The 13,643-nt window shown below is 53.3% G+C and overlaps 1 protein-coding gene across 3 annotated transcripts in view; it reads right to left on the bottom strand.

Moving 5' to 3' along the window:
• The window catches only part of ABCC6 (ATP binding cassette subfamily C member 6), a 47,541-nt gene that overhangs the window by 1,132 nt on the left and 32,766 nt on the right, over positions 1-13,643 (bottom strand). For all 3 annotated transcript variants that reach the window (XM_078074767.1, XM_036115488.2, XM_078074768.1), the window contains 8 exons: positions 11,805-12,012; positions 10,578-10,888; positions 8,412-8,611; positions 6,320-6,446; positions 5,454-5,555; positions 4,528-4,674; positions 2,817-2,975; positions 2,568-2,734 (listed from right to left, as the gene is read on the bottom strand). In XM_078074767.1, coding sequence (XP_077930893.1) covers positions 2,568-2,734; positions 2,817-2,975; positions 4,528-4,674; positions 5,454-5,555; positions 6,320-6,446; positions 8,412-8,611; positions 10,578-10,888; positions 11,805-12,012 — 1,421 coding nt within the window. The remainder of the gene's footprint in view (positions 1-2,567; positions 2,735-2,816; positions 2,976-4,527; positions 4,675-5,453; positions 5,556-6,319; positions 6,447-8,411; positions 8,612-10,577; positions 10,889-11,804; positions 12,013-13,643) is intronic.

Here is a 13,643-nt window from a genome sequence, read left to right as displayed (position 1 = left end):
TTCCCCCCGACAGCTGCAGAAGTTGGGGGTGTGTGTGTGCACATGCACGTCTACACGTGGGTCGGTCCCTGGTCCACGAGCTGGTAGGAATCCCCATCCTGCCATTTTTGAGCAGGGTGACTCGAGGCAAGACATTCAAACCCTGGTGCCTCAGTTTCCCCAGCAGTGAAACGGCTATTTCTGTTTCTATTCTGGGGTTTTCACCTTGTGCCGGACACATGAGTGCGTGCGTGTGCATATGCTGGGTCACTTCTCACAGTGACCACCAAGGTGGTTACTGTATTGAGTCTTGTGACTACTGACGGTGCGAGGACAATATAAGTCCCATAAAGTGCTCAGCGGTCTGCTTGCCACGGAGAAAGCCCTCAGCACCCGGGGCTTCTCCTACTCTAATTACAGACAGGGAAGTTGAGGCTCGAGGTCACATGGTCTGTGAGACCCCTTACCCTCGAGACCCAAGGGTGTCTGGGGCTCTTTCCTGCCATGCTTAACCGACTGAGCCACCCAGCCACCCCCAGAATGTCTTGGTTTTGAAAAAAGGCACACACCATACACCTGGCAGCATTATTCACAGTAGCCAAAAGGTGGAAGCAACCCAAGTATCCATCAATGAATGAATGGATAAAAAAGATGTGGTCTATCTATACAATGGAGTATCATTCAGTCTCAAAAAGGAAGTTCTGACACCTGCTACAACGTGGAGAACATTGTGCTGAGTGAAATAAGCCAGCCACTTAAATGAGAGACCCAGAGTAGCCAAATTCCTAGAAACAGCAGAATGGTGGCTGCCGGGGGCTGCAGGCTGGGGAAAATAGGGAACTGCTCCTTTAATGGGTATAGGGTTTCAGTTTTGCAAGATGACAAAGTTCTGGAGATGGGTTACACAATGGTGGGGATGTACTCAACATTACCAGTTGTACATTAAAACATGGTAAAGATGCTCAATTTTATGTGTATTTTACCACAATTAAAATTTCTTTAAAAAGGCATAGGCCAAACAGACACATGAAAAAGTGTTCAATATCGCTCGGCATCAGGGAAATCCAAATCAAAACCTCAATGAGATACCACCTCACGCCAGTCAGAATGGCTAGGATTAACAAGTCAGGAAATGACAGATGTTGGCGGGGATGCGGAGAAAGGGGAACCCTCCTACACTGTTGGTGGGAATGCAGGCTGGTGCAGCCACTCTGGAAAACAGTATGGAGGTTCCTCAAAAAGTTGAAAATAGAGCTACCATATGATCCAGCAATTGCACTACTGGGTATTTACCCCAGGGATACAAAAGTAGGGACCCGAAAGGCTACGTGCACCCCGATGTTTATAGCAGCAATGTCCACAATAGCCAAACTGTGGAAAGAGCCAAGATGTCCATCAACAGATGAATGGATAAAGAAGACGTGGTATATATATACAATGGAATATTATGCAGCCATCAAAAGGAATAAGATCTTGCCATTTGCAACGACGTGGATGGAACTGGAGGGTATTATGCTGAGCGAAATAAGTCAAACAGAGAAAGACATGTATCATATGACCTCACTGATATGAGGAATTCTTAATCTCAGGAAACAAACTGAGGGTTGCTGGAGTGGGGGGTGGGGTGGGAGGGATGGGGTGACTGGGTGATGGACACTGGGGAGGGTATGTGTTCTGGTAAGCGCTGTGAATTGTGCAAGACTGTTGAATCTCAGATCTGTACCTCTGAAACAAATAATGCAATATATGTTAAGAAAGAAAAAAAGAAGAAGAAGAATGTAGCAGGAGGGGAAGAATGAAGGGGGGGAATCGGAGGGGGAGAAGAACCATGAGAGACGATGGACTCTGAAAAACAAACTGAGGGTTCTAGAGGGGAGGGGGTTGGGAGGATGGGTTAGCCTGGTGATGGGTATTGAGGAGGGCACGTTCTGCATGGAGCACTGGGTGTTATGCACAAACAATGAATCATGGAACACTATGTCTAAAACTAATGATGTAATGTATGGGGATTAACATAACAATAAAAAAATTAAAAAAAAAAAAGGCATAGGCCAGGAGCGCCTGGGAGGCTCAGTCAGTTAGGCGTCTGACTCTTGATTTGGGCTCAGGTCATGATCTCAGGGTCATGAGATCGAGCCCTGCCTTGGGCTCTGCGCTGGGCATGGAGCCTGCTTGAGATTTTCTCTCTCCTTCTCCGTCCCTCCCAGCCTCACTCACACACACGTGCTCTCTCTGTCTCAAAAAAAAACAAAAAAAAAAACATAAACCATATGTTATTCAATACCCCAGTGAGCGTGTGGTTAAGCACCAATATCAAAAACCATACTTTTGCAGCAAAATAAATGCTGAGTGGGATAAAGAGAGACCGTAAGTAGCCTTGTGTGGGTAATTACAGGTTGGGTTTTGTCGCCCAGATACATTTAGGGACTGAATTTAGGAAAAAGAACCTGGCTACTCAGAGCCTGTGTTGGTGTTTGGGATTGCTGATAAGCGACGGGTTCATACTGTGAGTACTGACTGAATGGGCTGACTTCCAGGGCACATTAGCCCGGGGTTGACCCCAGTCGGGGCGTGGGGGGCAAGCCTACCTCAGGCTGTGACCTTGCTCGGCACACTCATACTGCAGCTGGCCCGGCAGGCTGGCCACCACGGCTCTGAGCTGCACTGTCTCCAAGGCTTCCCAGATGGCCTCGTCCGTGTGCTCATTCAGCATGTCCAGGTTCATCCGCAGAGAGCCGGGGAACAGCGCCGAGTCCTGGCCGGAAGGGGGCAGAGGGTCAGAGCCGGGCCCGGCCGTGCCTCTCACCTCTGCCCACTCCGTTCCCTCCAGACCTCACCTGGGGGATGATGGTGATCCTGGACCGCAGCGTGTGCAGCCCCACGTGGGCGATGGGGACCCCGTCGATCCAAATCCCCCCCTCGGCCGCCTCCAGGAGCCGCAGGAGGCCCCCGGCCAGGGAGGACTTCCCGGCCCCCGTCCTGCCGACGATGCCCACCTGTCAGGGGATGGGAGGCGAGGCTCGTTCTGACCAGGCCTGACCAGACGAAGGCAGGCCATGGGCTGGAGGGTCCCCGGGCATCTCTGCGAGGTCTTTCCCCTGCGCCTAAGATCCATCCGTCTATCCATCATCCTTTGATGGATCGTCCTTCCATCTGTCCCTCTGTCCTTTCATCTGATTACCTTTCCATATACTCATCCCATTCTATCCAACCTTCTTTCTGGACATCATTACCTTCCGCCCCCGCTGCCCCCCCATCCTCCATCAGCATTTACTGTTGCATTCTCAATGTCTGACACTCCGTGGAGGTCCGGCACGATTTAAGAAGTGAATGACACGTGTCACCCATTGTAGGACAGGCACTGTTCTAGCCACCAGGAATACAGAAATGAAGGAGTCCTTGCTCCAAAGAGCTCCCTGGGTGGTCTGGGAAATAGTGCAACTGAGCATACTTCATTTGAATACAGTGGGATGAACAAGCCCCCTCTATAGTCAAAACTCTGGACCTGAAGCTGCCCGGGATGGGGGTAGTTAATGGGGCAATCAGAGAAGGCTTCATGGTGGAGGGGATTCTTGAGTGGCATCTTGAAGGATGAATAAGAGTTTGGGGAGGGGGAAGATTCCAGGTCAACCACACTAAGTGCTAGACTGTAAACTCCCCGAGGGCAGCACTGGGTGCCCACCTGGGCCAGTGAGGCGGCTACTCCACGGTGTTGGCTAAGCCCCAACAGGGCAATACACGGAGACTTGGGCATAGCCTTGAATGCCAAGCTCAGGAGTTTGGGCTTTCTTCTAAGGGAAGCTGGGAGCAGACGGAAGGTCCCAAGCAGGGGAACAACATGCCGGGATAAAGATCATAGGAAAACAGACTGGAGGAGGTGAAACAGGAAGCTGGGGGCTCAGTTAGGGGCCTGGAGCCATCCGGGGGAAGGCAGGAAGGAAGTGTGCCTGGGTGGGGAGTCCATGGGCTAAACATCTGTAAAATGGGATAATCCTAGCGCTTCTGCCTAGGGTTGTTGTCAGAGTAAAAGTGCAAATGATAATGAATAAAAGCACTGGTAAACATTTCTGCAGCACTGGCAATGTGCCAGGCCCTGTTCCAGACAGTGTCCCCACGTATTAACTCAGTTAAGCTTCACAACAGCTCTAGGAGAGTGACCCTATGATTTCCAATTTTACAGATGGAAAAACTGGGATCAAGACCTCAAGTGACTTGCCCAAGGTCAGCCATGGCAAAGCCAGGAACTGAGCCCAGGCCAACTGGATAAGGTACGTGGAGCATTCTGCCCCCTGCCCCGGCACATAGTAGGTGTTCAACTAATATCAGAGGCAAAAAGAAAGAAGGGAGTCGGGGAGATGCCTCCTCGTCTGGGACACCAGGTGGGCGGATGGTGCATCTCACCAAGATGGCGGCAGGTTTGGGGAAGACTAGGTTCGGTTAGGGTGTGGTGGGTCTGCAGACGAGGGGAGCTGAAGTGGGGTGTGGAGGAGGCATTGCTCACCCTGCGCCTGGCCTCCATGAGGAGGAAGACGTGGAAGAGCCACTCACCTTCTCTCCGGCGTGGATCTTGAAGGACACACCCCGGATGGCCAGTGGGAGCTCAGGTTGGTATCTCAGCCCAAAGTTCCGGAACTCGATCTGCCCCCCGTGAGGCCAGGGGGACCGGGCTGCACAGGTGGGCAGCCTCCAGGGTGCCTGGGGCAGGAGGGGACGGGGGTCAGAGGAGTGTCTCTCCGAGGTGTCTCACGAAATGGCCCACCTCTTTGAGGTTCAGTTTCCTCTTCTGCAAAATGGGCATATTTACTGCTTTTTTACAGGGTGGTAGGGGGCATGGAACAGCAGAGCGAAAAACAATATCTGGGATTATAAAAATAATGCTGGTATTGGCTACTCTATTATTATTATTATTAGCCATTATTAATTGTCAAATAATAGTCTCTCTTCCTCTAGAAGGGGTAGACACGCCCCTTCACCTTTGCGAGGAGGACGAGACTGCGCCGTAGGGGGCATTAGCTGCCGCTGGCTCTTCCTGGGACCTTGAACATGCCCTCCATGCCCTGGAGGTGTCAGGGGGCCGGTAAGAGCAGTGGGCGCAAATGGAGTGCCTCCAGTGGGCCTGCCCCGCCGTCCTTCCCTGCGGGGTCTCACGCCCCCCCCACCCCCCACGCCTGCACTGCGGGCTTGCCGCGTGGCTGTGATCTCGCTGGGACGCCTCTGTCGTGTTGCTAGCATGCGCGTGTCCTGCCACTGTCACTCGTGGTCCCCCCCCACTCAGAAGCAGGACCTGCTCTGCCCAAGTGAAGAAGCCCAGGAACCAGGATTTGTCCTGGTTCCACACGCTCTGCTCTGAACCGGTACTGCTATGTTGGCCCTGACTGCACGTGCAGCCCGCGGCGCTCGGGGCCCGCACGCCTGGAGCGGATCTAGACCCGGGCTCACCCCCCCCACCTCCCGCACCCCCCCACCGCCGTCACCTCCTTGGGCGTCTGGTCATAGTCCTTCATCCGCTCCACCGACATGATGCTACTCTCCAGGTCCGTCCAGCTGCGAACGGCCCACTGTAGCGTCTGCGTCATCTGGTGGGAGAAGGCACGAGAAGGCATGGCAGGCCAGCTTCCGCAAGGCCGCCTGCAGGCTTGCCTCAGCGCCCCCTGCAGACAATCACCCACGTCCTGGGACAGACAAGGGCATGGGATTTGACTGCAGCCGCCAGGACACCCCCCCCCCCAATGCCTTCTATGCAGAGTAGAAAGGAGCCTGTCCAACCCATCTTGATACAGGTGGGGAGATAGGACCAGAGAGGGCGCGTGGCCCTCCCAAGGACACACAGCAGGACCCAGGCCCACTGACTTCCGTTCTGAGAGGTTTCTATCCCCGGATTTTCCCATCATTTTGCCTCATTGTAAAATGAGGATAATGAGAGGATCCCTGATGGGGTTGTGGGCAGAGTTAAACGAGTTAATATTTGTAAAGCTGTGAGAACAATGCTTCATTCATAAAGAATGCTACTTAGGTATATATTTTTTTCCCTCATACATATGATCTGACATTAGATATTGTTATTAATAGTTAACAAAATTTAGCAAGGCACTCTGTCTATATACCTTATCTCTATATACCTTATCTCAACTAGTCTTTACAATGTGTGAGGTGAAGAGATGACTGCCCCATTTTTCAGATGCACACACTGAGGCTTTGTGAGGGAAGACTCTGGCCCAAGGTCCAGGAAGGTCCCCCCAGCTAAGCTTCTGTAGAGCTGTATTTTCCTCACGGGTTGGTAGTTTGGACTCGCTCCTGGAAGGTCCCCCTGGCAGGGGTCTGTCTTGGGTGTTGGGAGTACCTGGAGGGTGGCGGACACCGAGAAGCCCACGAGGCCGGCGCTAAGGTGGGCCTTCCTCAGCACGGCACACACGGAGGCCGCCAGCACCAGCACGTTTCCCAGCAGCTCTATGTTGGCAGCCAGCCACCTGCGAGGGGAGGCAGGTAAGAGCCCCGTCGGCGGGGGGCCCTGTCTGCAGGACTTGCTTCTCTGGGCACAGGGTCCGGTCATCGTGCCAGCTTGAGTCCCACAGGGGTCCCCAGCAGCGGTCCCCTCCACACCCCAGACCCCCCCCAAGCTCAGTGGGTGGGGGAGGTTGATGATTTCCTGTCTCACCTGTGCCCAGCTCAGAGCCTGGCTCACAGTAGGTGCCAGTTTTCTGTCCCTGGGAGACGCCTGCCCATATCCCTTGTGCTCCCCCTGCCTGAACCCAATTCCATCTTATCTTTTTGCCCACGTCGGCTCGAACGTCGCCTCCTCTAAGAGCCCTCCTGGACTGCTCCCTCCTTTCTCTCTCACATGTAACTGATAACTTCATAACAGTTACCATTCTTTATAATAAAACTATTTACTCAGCCCTTGACCATCAGTCTCCATTGGCAGGTTGTGAGCTCGGCGTGGGCATTGGCTTTGTCTCGTTCATGACTCTGTCCCCGGTACCTAGCACGGGACCCAGCGCATAGTAGATGCTCAATGGCGAATATACTGAGTGCATGAATAAATACGCAACCCCTCCTACTGGATTCCTACTCTACCATTCATTCATTCAACAAACATGTATTAAGCATCTACTGTATGCCGTGCATGCCAGAGGCACTGGAGACACAGTGTGATCCAGTTTTAGAATCCCTGTCTTCAGGGAGCTCTGGGCTTTACTATATATAATATTTTGTTCTCCAAACAACCCCCCAAAGTGGGGTTGTCCCCATTTGACAGGTGAGGACACTAAGGCTCAGAAGAGTTAGGTATACACATTAACAAGTCTTGGAAGCCACATCGCCCTGACTGATACCAGAAAGCATGAACCTTTTCAACAGGTCATGGATTTTCAATGAAGCAGCCAACAAGTGAGTAAATAAGCCACGTCCTAGACGGCTGACCTTGAGACAGTCCCTTTGTTTCTTTAAACTCCAGTTTACCCATCTGTGCAATGAGGTAACGTCTGGCTCCTTACAGTTGAGAGGATTAAATGGGATGTGCTATACGTAGCACGGAAATCAGGGGGCCTTCCACATAGTAGGTGCTTTCTAAATGTTCATAAGTTCTTTCCTCCCTAGGCTGGGGCCCCAGGAAGAGGCAGGCCAGGTCACCCAGAAGGCATGTGGGAGTGAGACATTGCCCACAGCCAATCAGCTGGCCAGGGACCTGGGGCACAAAGGAGGAAGGAATTCGCATTTACTGAGTGCCTACTGTGTGCTTGGCCCTCTCCACACCATGGCATCTGGGTTCAAAGCCTGAGTCCACCACGTATTTGCTGTGCGGCCCGGGGCAAGTTCCTAAATCTCTCTGTGCCTGAGATTCACCATCTCTAGAATGGTCTCTGCCTCGTGAGTTGTTAATAGGACTAAGGGAATAAATCCATGTAGAGTGTCCAGAACCGTGTCGGGCATGTAGTAAGCTTGTTACAAGTATTAGCTGAGTGTATTTACTGAATCCTGATAGCCACCCCATGAAAGCCATCCCACTTTGACAAATGAGGCTCAGAGACGTATGTAACTTGCCCAAGATCGCCCAGCGAGGAAGTTGCAGAGCTGGGACTGGAGCCCAGGCTGTCTGTGCTCAAAGCCTGCATTCCCGAAAGGAGGCTGAGGCTTGTAGAGCTGCTCTCTCAGCAAGGCAAGAGTCCAGTGGCCTGAGCACAGAGGCTTCTTCCCTTCTGCTGGCATCTCTACCTCCCGCCCACCTGCTGCTGGGGACTCGGCAGGCCACGTTCCATCTGCTCACGGCGTGAGCCGAGTGCACCCATGGTATGCAGCCTCGGTTTTATCCCTGCCTTGCTGTGTGACCTTGGGCAGGCCGCTTGATCTCTCTGGCCACACAGTATGACCCTCGGTTCACTCTATGGGGACAGAGATGGAGTACAGTGTCTTCTCTGCCCCCAGGCTCGTCCTACCTCTCAGCCACCAGCCGTGGGAAACTGACTCTCTGGCTTTCGTCCACGTTTGTGTCATTCTGAGCCACAAAGGGGCACTGGGCCTGGAAGGCTCTGACCACTGCGTTGCCCTGGAAGGTCTCGGCCACATGGGAACACACGCGCGAGTGTCTGGCTGACTCCAGGCGTCTGAGCTGGCATAGGCTGGCCACGTACAGGCTCTGCAGTGGGACAGGTGCGGAGGGGAGAAGTCACAGACACCGATGGGGAGTGTGAGAAGCACAGGGAGCCCCGAGGACAGACTTTCCAAGCAGACTCTGCTACCAGCTTGCTCTGTGACCTTGGGCTAGTTGCTTCCCCTCTCTGGGCTCCCATTTCCTTGCAGGATCAGAGTTACGTGGTTCTTTTTAAGATCACCTGGGAAGCTCTAAAACCCTCCCGTGGCCCAGCCCAGAACGAGTAAATCGGAATCTCTGGCAGGGTCACCTTGGCCCCAGTATGTTTTTAAAAACCCTTCTGGGTGATTCTCATGCACAGCCAGGATTGAGAAATCACTCCTCTGGTGTGAATGTCTCATTCCCAGCTCTGAGGCCACCTGCTTCCCTTAGGGCCCAGTCACTGTGGGAACAAAACCATAAAGGACACGGAAGGCAGTTGGCCAAGTGGAACTCATTCCCTTAACTGGAGCTTCCATGCCAGGTGCTGGCAGCGTAACAATGCGCGAATAATCTGCAGCGTTATTTGGTCTGAGTTGCCATTTGTGTGCAGGCAGGGAGGACTGGCGTTTGCCGAACACCCAGGCTGTGACTAGGCCCTTTACAAATACCATTTATGAATGCGAGGTGGGCGTTCGTGGGCTTCACGGTCTACAGATGAGAACACCCAAGGCCCGGACGGACAAAGCAGCTGCTTCGGGTCTCTACGACAAGCAAGTGGCAGGGCCTGGATTCAGACCCACCTCTGCCTGCTCCCAAAGCTGCCCCTCCCCAAGTCAAGGGGACAGAGAGAAGACAGTGGTGGTTGTGGGTTTTTCCTGCTCTATTTCTGATTTCCTGGGGCAGGGCTTGGGGGGGTGGAGTTCAACCATGGGACCCAGTCACGGAGGGCTGGCATGGCACAGCCTAGCCGATTGGAGTATATGCCATCCCTTGGGTGGCTGTGATGAGCCCTGGGATAAACACAAGCCCCTCCCCCCCATCCGGCAAGTCTAATCTTTCCTGGGACTGACCTATGCATGCTAAGCTGGAGAGCAGGTGACTTTGTGTCGGGGCTGTGAGCCTAGGGTGGCCAGGGCCCACCGGGCCTGCCCCCGGAAAGAGAGAGTGTGCAACCTCAGGCCAAGCAGAGCTAAAGCCAGTGGTTCTCAAACATTAGCATGCATCGGGGGTGCCTGGGTGGCTCACTCGTTAAGCGTCTGCCTTCGGCTCAGGTCATGATCCCAGGGTCCTGGGATCGAGCCCCGCATCGGGCTCCCTGCTCGGCGGGAAGCCTGCTTCTCCCTCTCCCACTCCCCCTGCTTGTGTTCCCTCTCTCTCTGTGTCTCTCTCTGTCAAATAAATAAATAAAATCTTTAAAAAAACAAAAACAAAACATTAGCATGCATCGGAAGGACCTGGAGGGTCTGTGAAAACGCAGATTTCTGCGCTCCATTTTCACAGTGTCTGCGTCGGTAGGTCTTGGGTGGGGCCCAAGAACATGCGTTTCTAACTAGCTCCCAGCTGGTACTGACGCTGTTGGTCTGAGGCCACACTTGGAGACCCATGGAGCGAAGATCCGGAGAGAGGGACAGTGTCCTGGCGACCACTGGCCCACTGCACTTCAGGAATGTAAGCCATTAGATCCCGTCCTTTCGTTTAAAGCTAATGAAACAATTGCTCAGGAACAGGAAGAGTCAAACCTAATACTACATCTTTGAGATCTTGCAACGCCTTCTTGGTTTCTAGATCATTGGGAACGATGAAGCGGATTTCAGTTAGCTACTGAGAACTTTGATGTGGACATCTGGGAGACAGAGATGAGTATAGGATGTTGGAAACAAATTGTGGTGTCTCTGCCTCTGGGAATTCTTCTAGGGATTCTCCCCAGATGCCCACTGGGCAGAAGCTCCTACACCAAATCCTGCCCAGAGACAGGGGACTGGCCGAGGTGCCGTGGGCTGGCCCCGGGAACCTGCTCAATTTCTCCTACCTGAAACCCAGCATAGAGAACCAGCACTGGCAGGATGACCACAGCAGCCAGCGGGGTGACCACCGTCACCGCCAGAATGACCTCCAGGAGTCCGAAGACATAAATCAGCAACGACCGGACTTTGTCAGGGATGTCCACATCAACGATGTCTGTCTCCTTGGAGAAGTGATTCAGCAGGTTCCCGAAGGGGGTCCGCTCAAAGAAGCCAATGGGAGATAGCACCACATCCCATAGAAGTCTCTGGAAAAGCAGTCTGGATGCCCGGATCCCCCCTAGGAGCACCATGGCCATGGAGGCAAATAGCCCAAGGGCTGGGGAGAGAGAGAGGGTGTCAGAGCAAGAGAGCTGAGACCACCCCGCATCCACCCCATGGTGGCCATCTTATGATGTGACCACCTTGACAATCCCTTGACGGAACCACCCTGTAGTAGGTTGAATAGTGTGCCTCCCCACCCTGCAAACTCAAGTCCACCAGGAACCTCAGAATGTGACCTTATTTGGGAATAGGCTCTTTGGAGATGTTTTTAAGTGAAAGATCTTGAGATGGTATCACCCTGGATTTAGGGTGGGTTCTAAATCCAATGACTAGTGTCCTTCTGAGAAGAGAAGACATCCAGAGACACAGAGAAGGTGATGTGAAGACAGGTACAGATACTATAAGCTAAGGATTGCTGGCCCCTAACAGAAGCTGGGAGAGAGGCATGGGACCCAGTCCTGCTGAGAGCTTGGTGGTGGGCTTCTGGCTTCAGGACTGTGAGAGATACGTTTCTATTGTTCTAAGCGACCAAGTTTGTGGTCATTTCTGTCAGCCCTGGGAAACTGATATACCCCCTTCTTCCCAATGCTGATCTGTGCGCTCGGGATGCGGCTCACTTCCCTCCCTGTTGCTGGGGTGGGGCAGATTTTATCCCTGGCCCATCCAAACACCGCGGTTGGTCTGTCCCCACCCGAGTCCTCAGCTGCCCCCAACAACTGGGGGCCAAGATCCTGCATTTATTTGCTGATGAGCCAGGTACAGACTCTGGGGGCTCCAGGAGAGGGGGAATGTGCAGTGTCCCCACTCCCCCACGCCTTATCTGAAGGATGCAGGTCTGCACTTGGATCCAGGATGTTCGCATGGATGTGCAGGAAGGACAGGGTAAGCCAGGGACGGGAGGACCAGGGAGTCCTGAACACCTCGGAGGGGGCTGGGAGGATGGAGGGTGAGGAGGGCCCGGGGAGGGGTACCTTGGAGGCAGCCCAGGAGCCCGAAGACCCAGCCCCGCAAAGCCGCCTGCGTCTGCCGCCCGTCCACAGTGGGGTCGTCCGCCCACAGGCTGAGCCAGTAGCTGCAGCAGAAGGAGGCCACTTGCTGGCAGAGGAAGAGGAAGAGTACGTAGAGGCAGAGGGGAGCCCCCACAGCCCGTAGGTAGGTCAGGTACATGGTGGCCTTCACCTGTAGCACATGGAGGGGAGATGGGGGCAGAGAGAGGCCCCGGGGGAAGGGAGGGAGGAAAGGCAACGTAAGACGCTCACAGCACGTCGACAGGGCAGATGGAACCACGATGCAGACCTCACCGGTCTTCTCTCAGTGCCGCCCACCTGGAGCCCCATCTCTCCTTTAGGCCCTACCTCGCCTCCAGAACCCCTTCGTCTGCAGAACCCTCAGAGGGCCAGTGGGGGCCATAAAGGGGACAGGCTGTGGCACTTCCTGGCTTGGGAGTGATTTATTGAACACATACTACAGGACAGGCATGTGTCTCTGCCCCCATCATCATTCTCACCTGACGGATAAGGAAACTGAGGCACGAAGAGGTTAAGACCCTTGCCTAAGGTCCAGCTCCCACGAATCTGAAGTTATTCACACGGCTAGAAGTAGCCAGAGCGAACTTCTGGAAACATCAACCGGCCCCATCTTGCTGTTGCTGTTGCTGACCTGCTCGTGGCTTTCCCTTGCTCTCAGAAGAAATTCCAAACTTCTGGTCTATCTCTCTGACCTTACCTCCGAGTCACTATCTGCTGGTCTCAGGGGATCCCCTTCTCTTCTCTAGCACCCTAAGCTCCTTCCCACCTCAGAGCCTTTGCACCTGTGCCCTCTGCCTGGAATGCTCTCCCCCTGCTCTGTCTGTGGCTGGTCCCTTGCTTTAGGACTCCGCTCAAGTGCCACTCTTCAGAGCATCTTAATCCAAGCAGGCTCCTGACTCTCGGTTGGTCCACATCTCATTGCCCTTATTTTTTTCTTATAGCATTTATCATTATCTGATATTACCTTGCTTAGTAGCCTGATTGCTGACTGTTTCCCCCTGCTAGTATGCAGTCTCCACCAGAGCAGAGACATTGCCTAGCATGTAGTGGGGGTTCTGTAAATGTTTTCTGGGTGGATGAGTGGGTGGATGGTTGGGTGGGATAATGGGTGATTGGGTGAATGGGTGAATGAATGGGTAGATGCGTGGATGGATGAATAAATGAGTCTGTAGATGAGTGGGTGCATAGGTGGGTTAATGGATGGGTAAGTGGATGGATGGATGGAAAGATGGAAGGGTGGATGGATAAGTGGGTCGATGGGTGGATAGATAGAAGATGGGTAGATGAATGGGTGGGTGGATGGATGGATAAGTGGGTGCATGGATGGATGGATGGAAGATGGGTAGATGGATGGGTGGGTGGATGGATAGTAGGTAGATGGATGGATATATGGAAGATGGGTATATGGATGGATAAGTGGGTGGGTGGGTGGATGGGTAGATGGCTGGATGAGTGAATGGGTGGGAGGTTGGGTGAGATTGATAGATGACTGAGTAGATGGGTAGGTGGATGGATGGGTGAGTAGGATGGATGGGGTGGGTGGTGAATGGGTGGAAATGTAGAGGGACAGAGAAATGAATGAGTAGGTAGGTGGATGGATGGGTGGACAAAGCAACATAGAAGAAAAGAAATAGTATAAGCTGCAGATTGTCCTGGATTTGAGTCCCAGGTTGGTCCCTTGCTAGCTATGAGAACACAAACTCTTTAAGACCTCAGTTTCTTCATCTCTAAAGTGGGGCTATCATCATCTAATTATAGAGTGGTTATAAGCACGAAGAAATA

Source organism: Halichoerus grypus, chromosome 6 (assembly GCF_964656455.1).
Source record: "Halichoerus grypus chromosome 6, mHalGry1.hap1.1, whole genome shotgun sequence".
NCBI lineage: Eukaryota > Metazoa > Chordata > Mammalia > Carnivora > Phocidae > Halichoerus > Halichoerus grypus.
Note: the sequence above shows the minus strand (reverse complement) of the source record. Positions and strands in the feature narration are given on the sequence as shown.